At 43.2% G+C, this 20,164-nt stretch overlaps 1 protein-coding gene across 1 annotated transcript; it reads right to left on the bottom strand.

The window, feature by feature from the left end:
- Positions 1-320: 320 nt before the first annotated feature.
- Positions 321-18,656, bottom strand: LOC139391690 (FAST kinase domain-containing protein 4-like). Its single transcript, XM_071139138.1, has 11 exons — positions 18,542-18,656; positions 17,432-17,947; positions 16,870-17,190; positions 12,153-12,327; positions 11,867-12,024; positions 11,625-11,735; positions 11,098-11,242; positions 10,683-10,934; positions 10,500-10,611; positions 10,316-10,430; positions 321-911 (listed from the first exon to the last, which is right to left on the bottom strand). Exons 2-11 carry the CDS (start codon positions 17,843-17,845, stop codon positions 810-812), a joined length of 1,905 nt encoding a protein of 634 aa, XP_070995239.1. The 5' UTR covers positions 17,846-17,947; positions 18,542-18,656; the 3' UTR covers positions 321-809.
- Positions 18,657-20,164: the final 1,508 nt, after the last annotated feature.

The following is a 20,164-nucleotide window of genomic DNA, read 5'->3' as shown; positions in this document are numbered from 1 at the left end:
GCATTGTTTGCTGTTTTGGGTTTTAGGCTGGGTTTCTGTACAGCACTTTGTGATATCGGCTTATTTAAAAAGGGCTTTATAAATACATTTGATTGATTGACTGATCTACAAATCACCTTGCATCATGAATAAATACTTATTATTTGTAGATCAGTCAGTCACAATTTACCCACAATGGATCACGGACTTTATGCTCTCAAACACAAACAATGTTACAGTCATGGAACATTTGTGCCAACATGGAGGACAGTGTGTGGGACACGTATATCGAAATTAAAGCATCAAATAATGTATTCAATAATAACATCACTCAACAAAGCTCATATTGATAATTTAATTAGACCATTCTATTCACAGGTGATACACAGCTTTTAACATTGATTGGGGCGTTGATTATATGATGCTGCTCTTCATTCTCTTTCACTGAGTGTCACTTAGGGACACATCTCCTTAGCAAAAGATCTTTCTTCCCTTGCTTTCTGCTATAGAGCCCACTCTCTCTTTCTCCCTCTCTGTTTGCTCTCTTCAGCATACAGAACTCTCAGGGGCCGTCTCCATGGTAACATGGAAAGCCCCACGCATCGGCAAGGCAACCAAAGATAAAACACAAAGACATTTTCCACCAATCAGCTTGTTTTAAAGTGGGTTGATTAGTGTGTGTGTGTGTGTGTGTGTGGGGGGGGGGGGTTGTTGTTCAGAGTTGTTTGAGACCAGATTGGTTTTGGTGAGCCGTCCTTGACATCCTGGCTCTCCTCTTTCCAGTCCAGTTGAGTCTGGTTCAGTTCTAAACTTCTGCTGTTTGGCCTAGTTCACTTCGCCATTTCCTCAGCAATGGCCTTCCCCATCTTATCCTTCACATACGCCACTTTCTGCCAATCAGACTTGAGCTCCAGCCACTCATAGTATGGCACCTAGGGAGGGACAGAAAGTACAGATTCAGGGGTTTGTCTATCAATACTACTCTTTACCTTACTCTTTACCTATAGCTGACATACACCAAGTAGTGTTTTTATGCAAATCAGGTTTGGAGACAATCTAGGTGGTTCTCTCATTTGGGTAAAAGTCAATCCTTCATCTTCTCTCCTCCATGACCCAGAAACTGATAAGTTGTCAAGATGTGTGTCAATTCATTAGTAAGAAGAGTGTCCTCCCCTCCTCAATTGCCACCTTTCATTGAGGATACTCATGTGTATCCTACCACAGGAACGTTTTTAAATCTGCCACACACCCTTTGAATCAGCTTTTGTTGTGTCAGTGGAAAAAAACATGCACGTTTAAAAACGATATGCTACTTATTATTTTATTTATAAAAAGTCAGAACTACCTAATTTGTTTTGATCACTTTAGACATTTATCTTGCAGACTCGCCCCGATTAACGGACCTTTTTCAAAAGAAGGTGAAAGAGGACAGAGGAGAGAGGACACAGGAGGTGGACAAATCTAATTGATAAAAGGCCTATGTCTGGAAGTCTGTCACAGGTAAGTTCAGTGGCCTAGTTTACCCAGCATGCACCACTGCAGACCTGAGAGCTCTCAGGCTAACACAATTGGCCTAGATGAGAGAGAGCGGTAAGATTGGCTAACGCGATTGTCCTAGATGAGAGTGTGTGCTGGGATTGGCTAAGGAGCTTGGCCTAGATTAGACAGAGCTGCTGCTGCTATTCTCCTGGCTCCTGACTGACTATCAGGCCTTTTTATAACTGGCATCCTTCAGGGAGACAGACCAGCCTGGCCCTGCATGATGCAGCATTAAATGAGCATTAGATTGTTTTTTATAGCATTAGCTAGCCAACTATAGCATCATATGGTACACCGCTAGCCAAAATTAGCCACTAGGGTTGTCACGATACCAATATCACTATACTAAGTATTGTGACAAGGAAACTAAAAAGTCAAGAGTTCATTTATTGAGGAAAACTGTCCAAAAGTTGGAAACAAACATTATGTTGTCACCTAGAGTCCAATTATAGAATTTTCCAAACTATATCACAATATTTAATATGAGTATACAAAACATTAAGAACACCAGCTCTTGCCATGACAGACTGACCAGATGAAAGCTGTGATCCCTTATTGATGTCATCTTTTAAATCCACTTCAAATCAGTGTAGATGAAGGGGAGGAGACGGGTTAAAGAAGGATTTTAAGCCTTGAGACATGGATTGTGTACAGTGCATTCGGAAAGTATTCAGACCCCTTTACTTTTTACACATTTTGTCATGTTACAGCCTTATTCTAAAATGTATTAAATAATTTTATTTCTCACCAATCTATACACAATACACCATCATGACAAAGGGAAAACAGGTTTAGACTGTTTTTTTTATTTGTAATACATTTGAAATAAAGATACCTTATTTGCATACAGCCTAGTGGTTAGAGCATTGGACTAGTAACCGAAAGGTTGCAAGATTGAATCCCCGAGCTGACAAGGTAAAAATCTGTCGTTCTGCCCCTGAACAAGGCAGTTAACCCACTGTTCCTAGGCGGTCATTGAAAACAAACTGTTCTTAACTGACTTGCCTAGTTAAATAAAGGTAAAATAAAATAAAATGTAAAAAAATTCAGACCCCTTGCTATGAGACTCGAAATTGAGCTCAGGTGCATCCTTGAGATGTTTCAACAACTTGATTGGAGGCCACCTGTGGTAAATTCAATTGATTGGACATGATTTGGAAAGGCACACCTGTCTATATAAGGTCCCACAGTTGACAGTGCACGTCAGAGCAAAAACCAAGCCATGAGGTCGAAGGAATTCAAATCCAATTTTATTTGTCACAATACAACAGGTGTAGACCTTACAGTGAAATGCGTACTTACAAGCCCTTTAACCAACAATGCAGTTAAGAAAATACCAACAACAAAAAAAGTAAGAGATAAGAATAACAAATAATTAAAGAACAGCAGTAAATAGCAATAGAGGCTATATACAGGGGGACGTGTCGAGGTAATTGAGGTAATATGTACATGTGAGTTATTAAAGTGACTATGCATAGATACCAGAGTAGCAGCAGCATAGAAGGGGGAGGGGGGCAATGCAAATAGTCTGGGTATCCATTTGATTAGATGTTCAGGAGTCTTATGGCTTGGGGGTAGAAGCAGTTTAGAAGCCTCTTTGACCTAGGTCGGTATACGTATTTTACTATGTACCGGTATTAATGAACGGGCCGGATTGGGTTTTTGGTTTACCTTCTATAACGGTATTTTAATGTTTGGTTTGTTAAATGTGATACGCCGTGTGTAACGTCCATTTGTATAGGTTACCCCGCTACTTGAGTCATCTCTCACCGCTCTCTCTCCATGCTGCTTCCCACACAGACCTAGTCCCACCCAGTCACTCTAGAAGCACATTTGTTGTTGCTTGACCACAAGACACTTTCGTTCAGACTGCATGGTCAATGCAACACATGCAACAATGTTTATGACAGCGATGTTGTTCCCACTTTGATCTTAATATAAATCCACAAGCGTTCTATAATTACAATATTTGTGTGTTCCTTACATCTGCAAACAGCTAGTTTGTGTTTTCTTAGCAACTTATGCTAAATCGTGTTAGCTAACTAGCTACTTAAAGTAATGAGACGGGCAAACGTAGCTAGCTAATACAGGCCTAAATTAAAATAAAAAGAAACCGTCAGTATCTGGTGTGGCCACCAGCTGCATTAAGTACTGCAGGGCATCTCCTCATGGACTGCACTAGATTTGCCAGTTCTTGCTGTGAGATGTTACCCCACTCAAGTTCCCAGACATTTCTGGGGGGGGGGGGAGATGGCCCTAGCCCTCACCCTCCGAGCCAGGTCCCAGACGTGCTCAATGGGTTTGAGATCCGGGCTCTTCGCTGGCCATGGCAGAACACCAACATTCCTGTCTTGCAGGAAATCACGCACAGAACGAGCAGTATGGCTGGTGGCATTGTCATGCTGGAGGGTCATGTCAGGATGAGCTTGCAGGAAGGGTACCACATGAGGGAGGAGAATGTCTTCCCTGATGGAGGGATTGTGCGTTCCTGGTGTAACTCGGTCAGTTGTTGTTGCCATCCTGTACCTGTCCCGCAGGTGTGATGTTCGGATGTACCGATGCTGTGCAGGTGTTGTTACACATGGTCTGCCACTGCGAGGATGATCAGCTGTCTGTCCGGTCTCCCTGTAGCTCTGTCTTAGGCATCTCACAGTACAGACATTGAAATTGTGTGCCCTGGCCACATCTGCAGTCCTCATGCCTCCTTGCAGCAGGCCTAAGGCACGTTCAGGCAGATGAGCAGGGACCCTGGGCATCTTTCTTTTGGTGTTTTTCAGTCAGTATAAAGGCCTCTTTAGTGTCCTAAGTTTTCATAACTGTCACCTTAATTGCCTACCGTCTGTAAGAAAGTTAGTGTCTTAATTAAGGTCCGTTCCACAGGTGCATTTTCATTAATTGTTTATGGTTCATTGAACAAGCATAGGAAACTGTTTAAACCCTTTACAATGAAGATCTGTGAAGTTATTTGGATTTTTACGAATTATCTTTGAAAGACAGGGTCCCGAAAAAGGGACGTTTATACAGTGCCGTGCGAAGGTATTCGGCCCCCTTGAACTTTGCGACCTTTTGCCACATTTCAGGCTTCAAACATAAAGATATAAAACTGTATTTTTTTGTGAAGAATCAACAACAAGTGGGACACAATCATGAAGTGGAACGACATTTATTGGATATTTCAAACTTTTTTAACAAATCAAAAACTGAAAAATTGGGCGTGCAAAATTATTCAGCCCCTTTACTTTCAGTGCAGCAAACTCTCTCCAGAAGTTCAGTGAGGATCTCTGAATGATCCAATGTTGACCTAAATGACTAATGATGATAGGGTTATACCTGTGTGTAATCAAGTCTCCGTATAAATGCACCTGCACTGTGATAGTCTCAGAGGTCCGTTAAAAGCGCAGAGAGCATCATGAAGAACAAGGAACACACCAGGCAGGTCCGAGATACTGTTGTGAATAAGTTTAAAGCCGGATTTGGATACAAAAAGATTTCCCAAGCTTTAAACATCCCAAGGAGCACTGTGCAAGCGATAATATTGAAATGGAAGGAGTATCAGACCACTGCAAATCTACCAAGACCTGGCCGTCCCTCTAAACTTTCAGCTCATACAAGGAGAAGACTGATCAGAGATGCAGCCAAGAGGCCCATGATCACTCTGGATGAACTGCAGAGATCTACAGTTGAGGTGAGAGACTCTGTCCATAGGACAACAATCAGTCGTATATTGCACAAATCTGGCCATTATGGAAGAGTGGCAAGAAGAAAGCCATTTCTTAAAGATATCCATAAAAAGTGTTGTTTAAAGTTTGCCACAAGCCACCTGGGAGACACACCAAACATGTGGAAGAAGGTGCTCTGGTCCAGATGAAACCAAAATTGAACTTTTTGGCGTATGTTTGGCGTAAAAGCAACACAGCTGAACACACCATCCCCACTGTCAAACATGGTGGTGGCAGCATCATGGTTTGGGCCTGCTTTTCTTCAGCAGGGACAGGGAAGATGGTTAAAATTGATGGGAAGATGGATGGAGCCAAATACAGGACCATTCTGGAAGAAAACCTGATGGAGTCTGCAAAAGACCTGAGACTGGGACGGAGATTTGTCTTCCAACAAGACAATGATCCAAAACATAAAGCAAAATCTACAATGGAATGGTTCAAAAATAAACATATCCAGGTGTTAGAATGGCCAAGTCAAAGTCCAGACCTGAATCCAATCGAGAATCTGTGGAAAGAACTGAAAACTGCTGTTCACAAATGCTCTCCATCCAACCTCACTGAGCTCGAGCTGTTTTGCAAGGAGGAATGGGAAAAAATGTCAGTCTCTCGATGTGCAAAACTGATAGAGACATACCCCAAGCGACTTACAGCTGTAATCGCAGCAAAAGGTGGCGCTACAAAGTATTAACTTAAGGGGGCTGAATAATTTTGCACGCCCAATTTTTCAGTTTTTGATTTGTTAAAAAAGTTTGAAATATCCAATAAATGTCGTTCCACTTCATGATTGTGTCCCACTTGTTGTTGATTCTTCACAAAAAAATACAGTTTTATATCTTTATGTTTGAAGCCTGAAATGTGGCAAAAGGTCGCAAAGTTCAAGGGGGCCGAATACTTTCGCAAGGCACTGTATGTTGCCACCCTAGGGTCACGCACTACTCATAAAGCAAATGTAGAATTTATATTAATCAAAAACATAAAATACCGTCAAATAGCATCAAACATTTGAAAAATACCATGATTTGATATTTTGTGCATATCGCCTAGCTCTTTTAATTTGATTTATTTCACATTTATTTAACCAGGTAGGCCAGAACAAGTTCTTATTTACAACTGCGACCTGGCCAAGATAAAGCAAAGCAGTGCGACAAAAACAACACAGAGTTACACATGGGATAAACAAACGTACAGTCAATAACACAATAGAAAATGTACTTGGACCTAGACTTGGCACTCCAGTACCGCTTGCCGTGCGGAAGCAGAGAGAACAGTCTATGACTCGGGTGACTGGAGTCTGACAATTTTTAGGGCCTTCCTCTGACACCGCCTGGTATAGAGGTCCTGGATGGCAGAAAGATTGGACCCGCTGATGTACTGGGCCGTACGCACTACCCTCTGTAGTGCCTTGCGGTCGGAGGCCGAGCAGTTGCCATACCAGGCAGTGATGCAACCAGTGCAGCTGTAAAACTTTTTCAGGATCTGAGGACCCATGCCAAATATTTTCAGTCTCCTGAGGGGTAATAGGTTTTGCCCTCTTCACGACTGTCTTGGTGTGCTTGGACCATATTAGTTTGTTGGCGATGTGGACACCAAGGAACTTGGAAGCTCTCAACCTGCTCCACTGCAGCACGGTCGATGAGAATGGGGACGTGCTCGGTCCTCCTTTTCCTGTAGTCCACAATCATCTCCTTTGTCTTGACACGTTAAGGGAGAGGTTGTTGTCCTTGCACCACACGGTAAGGTCTCCGACCTCGTCCGTATAGGCCGTCTCATAGTTGTCGGTAATCAGGCCTACTGTTGTGTGATCAGGCCTACTGTTGTGTGATCAGGCCCACTGTTGTGTCGTCAGCAAACTTAATGATGGTTTTGGAGTCGTGCCTGGCCGTGCAGTCATGAGTGAACAGGGAGTGCAGAAGGGGACTGAGCACTCACCCCTGAGGGGCCCCTGTGTTGAGGATGAGCGTGGCAGACGTGTTGTTACCTTACCTTACCACCTGGGGTGGCCCGTCAGGAAGTCTAGGATCCAGTTGCAGAGCGAGGTGTTTAGTCCCAAAGTCCTTAACTTAGTGATGAGCTTTGAGGGCACTACGGTGTTGAACGCTGAGCTGTAGCATTCTCACATAGGTGTTCCTTTTGTCCAGGTGTGAGAGGGCAGTGTGGAGTGCAATAGAGATTGCATCATCTGTGGATCTGTTGGTGCGGTATACAAATTGGAGTGGATCTAGGGTTTCTCGGATAATGGTGTTGTGAGCCATGACCAGCTTTTCAGAGCACTTCATGGCTACAGACGTGAGTGCTACGGGTCAGTAGTCATTTAGGCAGGTTACCTTCGTGTTCTTCGGCACAGGGACTATGGTGGTCTGCTTGAAACATGTTGGTATTACAGACTGACAGGGAGAGGTTGAAAATGTTAGTAAAGACACTTGCCAGTTGGTCAGCTCATGCTCGGAGTACACGTTCTGGTAATCCGTCTGGTCCAGCGGCCTTGTGAATGTTGACCTGTTTAAAGGTCTTACTCACATCTCCTGCAGAGAATGTGATCACACAGTCATCCGGAACAGCTGATGCTCTCATGCATGTTTCAGTGTTATTTGCCTCGAAGCAAGCATACAAGTTATTTAACTCGTCTGGTAGGCTCGTGTCACTGGGCAGCTCTCGGCTGTGCTTCCCTTCGTAGTCTGTAATAGTTTGCAAGCCCTGCCACATCTGACGAGCGTCGGAGCCGGTGTAGTACGATTCAATCTTAGTCTTGTATTGATGCTTTGCCTGTTTGATGGTTTGTCAGAGGGCATAGCGGAATTCATTATAAGCTTCCCGCTCCTTGAAAGGGGCAGCTCCACCCTTTAGCTCAGTGTGAATGTTACTTGTAATCCATGACTTCAGGTACGTACGTATGTACGTACAGTCACTGTGGTGATGACGTCCTCGATGCACTTATTGATAAAGCCAGTGACTGATGCAATGTACTCCTCAGTGCCATCGAAAGAATCCCGGAACATATTCCAGTCGTATTCCAACATATTCCTGTAGTTTAGCATCGGCTTCATCTGACCACTTTTCTTTATTCTTTTAATAGACCGAGTCACTGGTGCTTCCTGCTTTAATTTTTGCTTGTAAGCAGGAATCAGGAGGATAGAGTTATGGCCAGTTTTGCCAAATGGAGGGCGAGGGAGGGCTTTGTACATGTCTCTGTGTGTGAAGTAAAGGTGGTCTACATTTTTTTTCCTATTGTTGCACATTTAACACGCTGATAGAAATTAGTCTTATCCGTAGAGCTCCGAGACAGGATTGTGTTGAGGCACAGATCTGGGGAAGGGTACCAAAAAAACATCTGTAGCATTGAAGGTTCCCAAGTACACAGTGGCTTCCATCATTCTTGAATGGAAGAGTTTTGTAACCACCAAGACTCTTCCTAAAGCTGGCCACCCGACCAAACTGAGCAATTGGGGGAGGCAGGTGGTGGCAGCATCATGCTGTGGGGGTGTTTTTCAGCAGCAGGGACTGGGACACTAGTCAGGATCCCAGGAAAGTTTAACGCAAAGTACAGAGAGAGATCCATGATAAAAACCTGCTCCAGAACGCTCAGGACCTCAGACTGGGGAGAAAGTTAATCTTCCAAATGGACAATGACCCTAAGTACACAGCCAAGACAAAGCAGGAGTGGTTTTGGGACAAGTCTCTGAATGTCCTTATGTGGCCCAGCCATAGCCTGGACTTGAACCCGATCTAACATCTCTGGAGACACCTGAAAATAGCTGTGCAGCGACGTTCCCCCATCCAACCTGACAGAGCTTGAGAGAATCTGCAGAGAAGAATCGGAGAAACTCCCCAAATACACGTGCCAAACTTGTAGCGTCATACCCAAAACAAGGCTCTAATCGCTACCAAAGGTACTTCAACAAAGACTACAGGGTCTGAATACTTATGTAAATGTGATATTTCAGTTTATTTTTTATAAATTAGCAATTAGCAATAAATTACAATTTCTAAAAATCTGTTTTTGCTTTGTTATTATGGGGTATTGTGTGTAGATTGATGAGGTAAAAACATTTTTAATCCATTTTAGAATAAGGCTGTAACATAACAAAATGTGGAAAAAGTCCAGGGGTCTGAATACTTTCAGAATGCCCTGTACGTGTGCCATTCAAAGGGTAAATGGGCAAGAGAAAACATTTCAGTGCCTTTGAATGGGGTATGGTAGTAGGTGCCAGTTGCACCGATTTCTGTGTCAAGAACTGCAACACTGCTGGGTTTTTCACACAACAGTTTCCCATGTGTATCAAGAATGGTCCACCACCCAAAGGACATCCAGCCAACTTGACAACTGTGGGAAGCATTGGAGTCAACCTTGGCCAGCATCCCTGTGGAACACTTTTGACACCTTGTCGAGTCCATGCCCTGACGATTTGAGGCTGTTCTGAGGGCAAAAGGGGAGGGTGCAACTCAATATGAAGAAGGTGTCCTTAATGTTTTGTATACTCAGCTTATACAGCAGTTTTTAAAAAGGACAATAGAGTATAGTTGGCTTTTTATTTTTGCCATGGAAAAGAGATTTGTGTTATACTGACAACCCTATTAGCCACACAAAGAGCTTGTCGTTCTCATAGTCTGTTAATCAGAGAAGGATAAAGAACCATTTTACTTTGTCAGGGTGATGAGTTAATTTGCTGAAATGGAAACACTGAGACGAGCATATCTCACACAGCCCATTCCCTATGTATAACAACCTCTGAGGTACATGCTAAGGGGATGTGCTATGAATCACACCTAGATATCTACAGTGAATGGAAGTCAATTCCCTTTTAACTTCAGAAGACTGCTGTACTGTGCGTGTGTTACTTCGAGGCAATGAGCTTCAAGCAGTGTAATGCAGTAATGCTGTGTCCATCCCAGTCTACCTGATCTCCCCCAGGAAAGAGGCTTGTTCTGGTGATTACACCCAAGAGTGTCTGGCCTGGGCTGGAGAGTATGCTGTGGTTAGGGTTTGTGTATGTGATATACAGTTACTGTTATAATGACTGCTAGAACGTCTCTTTCAGTCCACCTGCATCACTCCCTCTCTCCTCATCATCCCTCCATACCTCTACAAGGATAAAGCCAGCCAGTTTGAGATGCCGTCTCATCATGGTGAATCGTCCCAGCAGATCTTTACTCCTGGAGCCATAGTTAGGAAACTCCCAGGTCAAGAACGCTAACCTGCAAAGAGGAGGACTGTCAGAACACATGCACACACACAGACACACACACACACCCTTCTTCCCTCACCTGCATGCACCCTCAGGTAGGGGATTGGTTCCACCTCCTCCAGGCAGGTGAGGGGCTGTCAGGGTCACCAGGTCCATTGGCTTATTTTCACTGTCCACCACCAGCTCTCCATCTGATAGGACACAACAAGTCAGTCACCTGTTGTTCCAGCCTTACAGTGTTTGTGTGTGCGCGTGTATTCACCTATGGTCCAGCCGTATATAGTGTTGACCCCGGTACGTAGGGCATCTGCTTTCCCCCCCACCAGATTATCCAGGGCCCCCTTCAGCCCAGTCTGTAGAGGGGAGAGGGGGGAGTCCTGGCCCAGGGTGGAGGGAATCAACATGGCCTCTTTAGGCAGGATGGAGGACAGAGACTCTGGGTGTTCTAACTGGAGGGTAGCAATGATGTGGAGGAGCTTCAGGCGATAGTTCTCCACTCGAGACAGACTGCCTTCTGTGAAACAACAATATAGCATCGCAACATCAAATCAGCAGAATCACCCAAGTCTGTACAGCTGAGAATGCACAGGGCTATGAGCACAGACCACATGAACATCAGTGGATCGGTCCTCTGCTGCCATCTCCTGGGGTGGACCAGTACTAGAGTGTGTGTTTACCTGAGAGTTTGGCAACATGTGTGTGTTGGTTGAGGGCTGTGATGTGCTGGGGCTTGGCCTGCTGTAACACACACAGAGACCACACCACGTCTATCTGCAGGAACGCCTCCAGGCTAGGGAGAACACCCTCCAGGGCAGAGTGGACCTACATACACACAGGAGGAGACAGTTGACAAATACAGACTACATTCTGGGAAGGTACTCTAGCCAAATGCCTCTTCCCCTCATCAACCAAGGTTGATAGAACTGTCATGTGCAGCACTGACATGACTCTACATGACTGAGAACCCAGTCGGTTCTACACAATATTTATCCAAGAGTATCCAGGCTGCATCACATCCGGCCGTGATTGGGAGTCCCAGACAATTGGCCCAGCGCCGTCCGGGTCTGGCCGGGGTAGGCAGTCCTTAAATAAGAATTTGTTCTTAACTGACTTACCTGACTAGTTAAATAAAGGTTAAATAAAATGTAAATAAATAAACAGCATAAGGTAAATAAAGAAACAAATTGCTACTCTCATTGTTTACCTTCTTGTAGAACTCCTCCCCCTTGCTGGGCTGGAAGTTGAGCCTGGCCAGTGACATGAGCAGGTTACAAAGCTGCAGTGTGCTGTACTTCTGACTGTTCACGCTGTAGTGCTGAATAGTTTTTAAAAAATCAAAGGAAGAAAATAAGAGGATGAGTTAGAGCAATATTTGTTACTCAAGAGGGCTAGGGGATGATCCAACCAGTTGAAGATGTGTTTAGAAGTGTCTGAGTGTGTACGGACCTCAGCGAATGCCTCAAACAATGGGAGATGGAGCCACTTGAGGAAGGCTAGTGATTTGGCGCAGCGAGTAACATCGGCAGAACTAATATCTGGCATTCTGGGTAACAACTCGGCTGCCAATCGCTGGAAGACCTGGGAATGGTGGAAATTCAACTTCCCTGAAAGAAAGAAAGAAAAATAGAGAGAGAGCGAGAGAGAGAATTTAAAGCCCCCATGCAAATGCCAAAAGCCCCCAAACAAATTTAATATACACAACAAGTTAAATATTTTAGTCAAGTGTGTGTACCATATGCGTAGGCGAGGTCCAACAGTAGCGGTGTGGTAAGGTCTGTTGAGGGTTTCTGTAGGAGGTAGTAGGACAGAGCTCTGAGCAGAGGCACTGAACGGCGTCCCTGAGACGCCAGAGACACAGACACCCTGCGGATATCCTCCGCCCCAAACCCTTCAGCTAGCTCTAACGCCTGGGGTGGGAACAGAGAGAGGGGGGAGACAGAGAAAAGGAAAGGAAAATCAAAAGAAAAGGAGTGTTGGGTTGAGATAGATTTGTTGATGGTGGCAATTACAGTTCCACTCCGCTATATATGTACAGTTGAAGTCGGAAGTTTACATACACTTAGGTTAGAGTCATTAAAACTTGTTTTTCAACCACTCCACACATTTCTCGTTAACAAACTATAGTTTTGGCAAAGTCGGTTAGGACATCTACTTTGTGCATGACACAAGTAGGCCTTGAAATACATCCACAGGTACACCTCCAATTGACTCAAATTATGTCAATTAGCCTATGAGAAGCTTCTAAAGCCATGACATCATTTTCTGGAATTTTCCAAGAGGTTTAAAGGCACTGCCAACTTAGTGTATGTAAACTTCTGACCCACTGGAATTGTGATACAGTGAATTATAAGTGAAATAATCTGTCTGTAAACAATTGTTGTAAAAATTGCTTATGTCATGCACAAACTAGATGTCCAAACCGACTTGCCAAAACTACAGGTTGTTAAAAAGAAATTGGAGTGGTTAAAAAACAAATTTTAATGACTCCAACCTAAGTGTATGTAAACTTCCGACTTCAACTGTATGTACAGTGCCTTGCGAAAGTATTCGGCCCGCTTGAACTTTGCGACCTTTTGCCACATTTCAGGCTTCAAACATAAAGATATAAAACTGTATTTTTTTGTGAAGAATCAACAACAAGTGGGACACAATCATGAAGTGTAACGACATTTATTGGATATTTCAAACTATTTTAACAAATCACAAACTGAAAAATTGGGCGTGCAAAATTATTCAGCCCCTTTACTTTCAGTGCAGCAAACTCTCTCCAGAAGTTCAGTGAGGATCTCTGAATGATCCAATGTTGACCTAAATGACTAATGATGATAAATACAATCCACCTGTGTGTAATCAAGTGTCCGTATAAATGCACCTGCACTGTGATAGTCTCAGAGGTCCGTTAAAAGCGCAGAGAGCATCATGAAGAACAAGGAACACACCAGGCAGGTCCGAGATACTGTTGTGAATAAGTTTAAAGCCGGATTTGGATACAAAAAGATTTCCCAAGCTTTAAACATCCCAAGGAGCACTGTGCAAGCGATAATATTGAAATGGAAGGAGTATCAGACCACTGCAAATCTACCAAGACCTGGCCGTCCCTCTAAACTTTCAGCTCATACAAGGAGAAGACTGATCAGAGATGCAGCCAAGAGGCCCATGATCACTCTGGATGAACTGCAGAGATCTACAGCTGAGGTGAGAGACTCTGTCCATAGGACAACAATCAGTCGTATATTGCACAAATCTGGCCATTATGGAAGAGTGGCAAGAAGAAAGCCATTTCTTAAAGATATCCATAAAAAGTGTTGTTTAAAGTTTGCCACAAGCCACCTGGGAGACACACCAAACATGTGGAAGAAGGTGCTCTGGTCCAGATGAAACCAAAATTGAACTTTTTGGCAACAATGCAAAACGTTATGTTTGGCGTAAAAGCAACACAGCTGAACACACCATCCCCACTGTCAAACATGGTGGTGGCAGCATCATGGTTTGGGCCTGCTTTTCTTCAGCAGGGACAGGGAAGATGGTTAAAATTGATGGGAAGCTGGATGGAGCCAAATACAGGACCATTCTGGAAGAAAACCTGATGGAGTCTGCAAAAGACCTGAGACTGGGACGGAGATTTGTCTTCCAACAAGACAATGATCCAAAACATAAAGCAAAATCTACAATGGAATGGTTAAAAAATAAACATATCCAGGTGTTAGAATGGCCAAGTCAAAGTCCAGACCTGAATCCAATCGAGAATCTGTGGAAAGAACTGAAAACTGCTGTTCACAAATGCTCTCCATCCAACCTCAATGAGCTCGAGCTGTTTTGCAAGGAGGAATGGGAAAAAATGTCAGTCTCTCGATGTGCAAAACTGATAGAGCGACTTACAGCTGTAATCGCAGCAAAAGGTGGCGCTACAAAGTATTAACTTAAGGGGGCTGAATAATTTTGCACGCCCAATTTTTCAGTTTTTGATTTGTTAAAAATTTTTGAAATATCCAATAAATGTCGTTCCACTTCATGATTGTGTCCCACTTGTTGTTGATTCTTCACAAAAAAATACAGTTTTATATCTTTATGTTTGAAGCCTGAAATGTGGCAAAAGGTCGCAAAGTTCAAGGGGGCCGAATACTTTCGCAAGGCACTGTATGTATGTATGCATGCATGTACACACACACCATAATGACAAAGCGAAAAACGATAGGCATTTTGCAAATGTATCAAAAATGTAAAAAAAACAGATACCGTATGTAAATAATTATTCAGACCCTTTGCTAAGACTCGAAAATGAGCTCAGGTGCATCCTTGAGATGTTTTTACAACTTGATTCGAGTCCACCTGTGGTAAATTCAATTGATTGGACATGATTTGGAAAGGCACACACCTGCCTATATAAGGTCCCACAGTTGACAGTGCATGTCAGAGCAAAAAACAAGCCATGAGGTCTAAGGAATTGTCCATAGAGCTCCGAGACAGGATTGTGTCGAGGCACAGATCTGGAGAAGGGTACCAAAAAATGTCTGCAGCATTGAAGGTCTCCAAGAACACAGTGGCCTCTATCATTCTTAAATGGAAGAAGTTTGGAACCACCAAGACACTTCCTAGAGATGGCTGCCCGGCCAAACTGAGCAATCGAGGGAATGAGGGCCTTGATCAGGGAGGTGACCAAGAACCCAATGGTCACTCTGACAGAGCCCCAGAGGTCCTCTGTGGAGATGGGAGAACCTTCCAGAAGGACAACCATCTGTGCTGCACTCCACCAATCAGGCCTTTATGGTAGACAGAAACCACTCCTCAGTAGAAGGCACATGACAGCCCACTTAGAGTTGCCAAAAGGCACCTAAAGACTCTCAGACCATGGTCTCATGGTCTCATGAAACTCTTTCACCTGAATGCCAAGCATCCCGTCTGGTGAAGCATGGTTGTGGCAGCATCACGATGTGGTGATGTTTTTCTGCGGCAGGGATAAGCAGACTAGTCAGCATCTAGGCAAAGATGAACAGAGCAAAGTACAGAGAGATCCTTAATGAAAACCTGCTCCTGAGCGCTCAGGACCTCAGACTGGGGCAAAGGTTCACATTCCAACAGGACAATGACCCTAAGCACACAGCCAAGACAACGCAGGAGTGGCTTCGGGATAATTCTCTGAATGTCCTTGAGTGGCCCAGCCAGAAACCGGACATGAACCCAATTGAACATCTCTGGAGACCTGAAAATAGCTGTGCAGCAATGCTCCCCATCCAACCTGACAGAGCTTGACAGGATCTGCAGAGAATAATCGGAGAAACTCCCCAAATACACGTGCCAAGCTTGTAGCGTCATACCCAAGAAGAATCGAGGCTGTAATCGCTGCCAATGGTGCTTCAACAAAGTGCTAAGTGTCTGAATACCAATGTAAATGTGATATTAAGGGCTTGTAAGTAAGCATTTCACGGTAAGGTCTACCTATACATGTTGTATTTGGCACATATGACAAATAACATTTTATTTGATATTTCAGCTTATTTTTTATAAATTATCAAAAATGTCTAAATCTGTTTTTTTGTTATTGTGTGTAGATTGATGAGGGGGGGGAAACAATGTAATACATTTTAGAATAAAGCTGTAAAGTAACAAAATGTGGAAAAAGGGGTCTGAATACTTTGTTCAATTTTATTGTTATATTACATCATGTTTTTTTTACTATAATATAGGTGTCTTGACTGTGATAAGGGCTCGGGAAATAAGAGCATCTTGTCTGCTAAATTAACAAGCAAGCCTATGCCATTGCACAGCCATATGTTTCTACAAGCAAGCGTCACTGCTGAGGTTACTGCCATTTTGAAGATCATGTTCCACGATATAATATTACCAGTTGATATTAAGGTTTCAATAAATTAATCTTAAATGGCACTTGCTTTTTTATTGACTGAATACTGTGTATATGGGGCAATTTAGCAATTAGGATGTTATCTGTAATGGTTATGATACATTTGGCGTTGTCGAGCACTGTTGGCATAGGCCTCTCGATAAATGCGCACATTTGTTTCCAGTGCGGTTCTTGTGTTCTAAAAATATAAATTCCTTTGAGTACTCAGAAAATAAATATAGGTTATTTGAACAGTCAAAAAATGGCAAAGGCCCATCCCTAATCATTGCGTGCAAGGAATATGGTGACAAATAGTACTAAACTTGACTAGTTTAATAAACTAAGTCAATTTGTCCAAATACTTATGACTTTTTAAATTAGAGGGACTAGATACATAAGGTGCATTTCTAAACAGTAAAATAGATATGTATGAAAATACCCTAAAATAAAAGCTAACATTCTTTCCTGTCGCCTAATCTGAAACATTCTGTTTCAAATCTAAAATGCTGGAGTATAGCGACAATTTAAATGTATTTTTATTCATTGTCCAAATACATTTTTGATAACTTAGTGTGTGTAGTGTGGTGGTAGTAGTATAGGTGCTTGTTACCTTATCCTCCAGTCTGTCCATCAGTGCAGGACTGAGGTGTCCAGCCCTAGCCATCAGGGTACTGACTGTTCTAGCGTCAGCGATCTCAGTCCAGCGGAGCTCCAGCTGTTTTAGCGCTGCACTCACCAGCGACACCTCCATCTGACCCTTCCGCCCTGCTCCCCAGTCTGCCAAGAAAGCCAGCTGTTTGTAGGAGAGCCTGCGTACACGCCACAGCACCTCTGTCTGGATGGAGCGTTGTACTGCAGCTGTAGGAGGAACACCCAGAGCAGAGAGGGAGCGCAGCAGAGAGACCAGCGTACCATTCCACACCGACGCTACCTGGGGGAAGAGATACACGCACACAAGGTCAATTTACACACACTCAAAGAAACTCTCAGAGAGCACCGAAAGGTTTAATGAATATTTTGAGCTGCCTTCTGCCCTAACTGTAACCTGCCCCATGTCTCTTGCTTTCATCACTCCTTACCCATCTTCATCCCCTCTCAACCCTCCACTTATCTACCCTCACCTTTCCTCATCCTACCTATCCCCTGACCCTTCTTACAACACCCTCTCCTACCTGTGCAGTAACCGTGTCCAGTATGTCTAGCAGTCTAGGATCATTCAGCAGCTCAAATTGGTCCATTTTAGCCCCACCTTTCTCTCTCCCAGCCAATCTGACAAGCTGAACCAGAGCCTTAGCTGCCTGATTGGCCTTTCCTCCTTGTGCCGCCCATGCCTGCAGGACATCCTGTGGAGATTGGGCCCTCTCTAAGAGCTCATCCAGCTGGGTGCGTTTGGGCTCGATGGGATACTCCTCTTTGACCAAACTCCTGCCCTCACATAGCCCCCTTAACACAGGCTGCCGCCAGGCCTGGGCCCACAGTGGCTCTGCTGGCCCAGCTGCAGGGGTTGGCAGGAGGGCAGCGGCGGCTGAGGCCTGGGGGGGCCTGGGGAGGAGACGGGCACATCGGCCCAGCAGACGGCTGGTCATGGAGAAACAGAGAGCAGCACGAGACCAGAGAGAGCAGCACAAGGCCAGAGAGAAGCGAGACACGTATTCACAACACAGCAGCCAGAGTCACCATGCTAACACCTGAGAGCGAGCAATAGAGAGAAAGAGAGAGAGTTAATTCAAGAGAGTGAATATCACTCAGTGGTTCTCATTCTTTTTTTTTGTTCCTGAACCTACGATCACATGTTGCTATGCCCAACTAACCCCTTCATGTGCAACTTTATGATAAGGACTATATGTTCTTATTCTCCGTAGTCTGCCGGTCATGGACTGCTGTCAACAAGCTTACCCTAGCTATCTTGAGACGCTTTAGCAATTAGTAACAGTAACGTGGGGATTGTGTTGTGTAACATAACATTGTGTCAACAATCGTGTAGCCTGTACGACTACAAACAAAATATTTGCAGAAAATCAATGAATAGACATGGTTGTGGCAAGTAGTCATAGTGGACTGAGCTGAATTAACGTCACTAGCAACATTTCAGTCTCAAAAGCTGAGCTGCCATCAAGCGTATTCTGACCTTGCCGACTAGGGTTTCTGCCGTTCTAGCTATTACAATTATGAAACTCAGACTGGCAATATTCTCTGCATTCACAACTACACCTGTGACAGGTCTTAGGTAGACATATAAATACATGTAGTTGCCATTTATATCTTTAAACGACTGTTCTTACCTTGATAAATAAGATAGAAAGCTAGTGGTAGAAGACGAAGGCGACATTCACATGGAGCTGTCAGCAATAGTCGCAAGAAAATGACCTCAAAGCTACCAGTGTCACATGATTGTCGGACGAAGCTGCGATTGGTCCACTTGTTTCAAGGCACTTTAGATCGTTTTTTTTTTTTATTGCAGAACCTGGTCTTGATGTCTATGCGCAGAACCCATAGAATTAGATACACACAGTGGTGTAAAGTTATTTTGCCCTTAAATTGCGTTCCCATGCAAAACTAGACAGATAGTTAACAACAAAGTCTTCAATAAAACTCCCAAGGCGTAACTTTTCTTGAATTAATATATTGAAAACGTTTATGTTGTGAAACTGCAAAATACAGAAAATAATATACTTTAGTATTCAATTCACCGTTGCATAAATACAAAGCACGTGCCAAAGTACCATGCATCTGGCATGATGCCAAACCATATAGCTAATTGTTACTCATATGGTAATTGTCTAACTCCTTTAATTACTCTAATAATGTGCAACCACCTCTGTACAATAACAAAGCATATTACACTAGAAACAGTAACAAAACTACAGTATTGTATGTTATACAATTCGTTTACATGACGCACGAGCAAAGTTATACAGCTGACGTCATACATGAAAGGAAATGCCATTTGTGTGAGTAAATGCAACCAACATTTATAAGTAAGCAATTATATCAATAACAAGATTATCATCACTAGCAATATGCTTGAATCTAACTTACAAACAAATATTTTCCGAGGCTGAAGCGTGGCAAGAAATAACTGCACTGAAAGACCTGCACCGTAGCGTTGTTTCTAGCTGCTTCTCTGCGTGCAGAACGACTACTCTACTTCCTGTTTCCGTACAGTCTTTCTAAGTACCAGAAAGCACCACTAGGGTGCCATAAACATCATGGAACACAATGAAAATCCATCTTAACCACTGTAATAAAATCATCTGTTACCTTCTAACAGGACGCCAGCACAAAAGTACTTAAAAGTAAAAATACTTTAAAGTACTACTTAAGTAGGTTTTTGGGGTATCTGTACTTTACCATTTATATTTTTGACAACTTTTACTTTTACTTCACTACATTCATAAAGAAAATAATTTATTTTTTACTCCATACATTTTCCATGACACCCAAAAGAACTCGTTACATTTTTGAATGCTTAGCAGGACAGGCAAATGGTCCAATACATGCATTTATCAAGAAAACATCCCCGGTCATCCCTACTGCCTCTGGTTTGGCGGACACACTAAACACACATGCTTTGTTTGTAAATTATGTCTGACTGTTGGAGATCCGTAAATTTAAAAAACAAAAAATAAAGCCGTCTGGTTTGCTTAATATAAGGAATTTGAAATGATTGAAACTTTTACTTTTGATTCTTAAGTATATTTAAAACCAAATACTTTTTAACTTTTACTCTAGTACTATTTTACTGGGTGACATTCATTTTCTATTGAGGTATCTTTACTTGCACTGAAGTATGACAATACGGTATTTTTTCCACCACTGAATGCACAGTTAACAGCCCATTAAGAAATGTTCGCTAAGTCTCTCAATTGAAATTTAGTAAATGTTTTGAAACACATTTCATAGTC

This window comes from Oncorhynchus clarkii, chromosome 3, assembly GCF_045791955.1.
Source record: "Oncorhynchus clarkii lewisi isolate Uvic-CL-2024 chromosome 3, UVic_Ocla_1.0, whole genome shotgun sequence".
NCBI classification, from domain to species: domain Eukaryota; kingdom Metazoa; phylum Chordata; class Actinopteri; order Salmoniformes; family Salmonidae; genus Oncorhynchus; species Oncorhynchus clarkii.
This window is presented reverse-complemented; position numbering and strand designations above follow the sequence as displayed.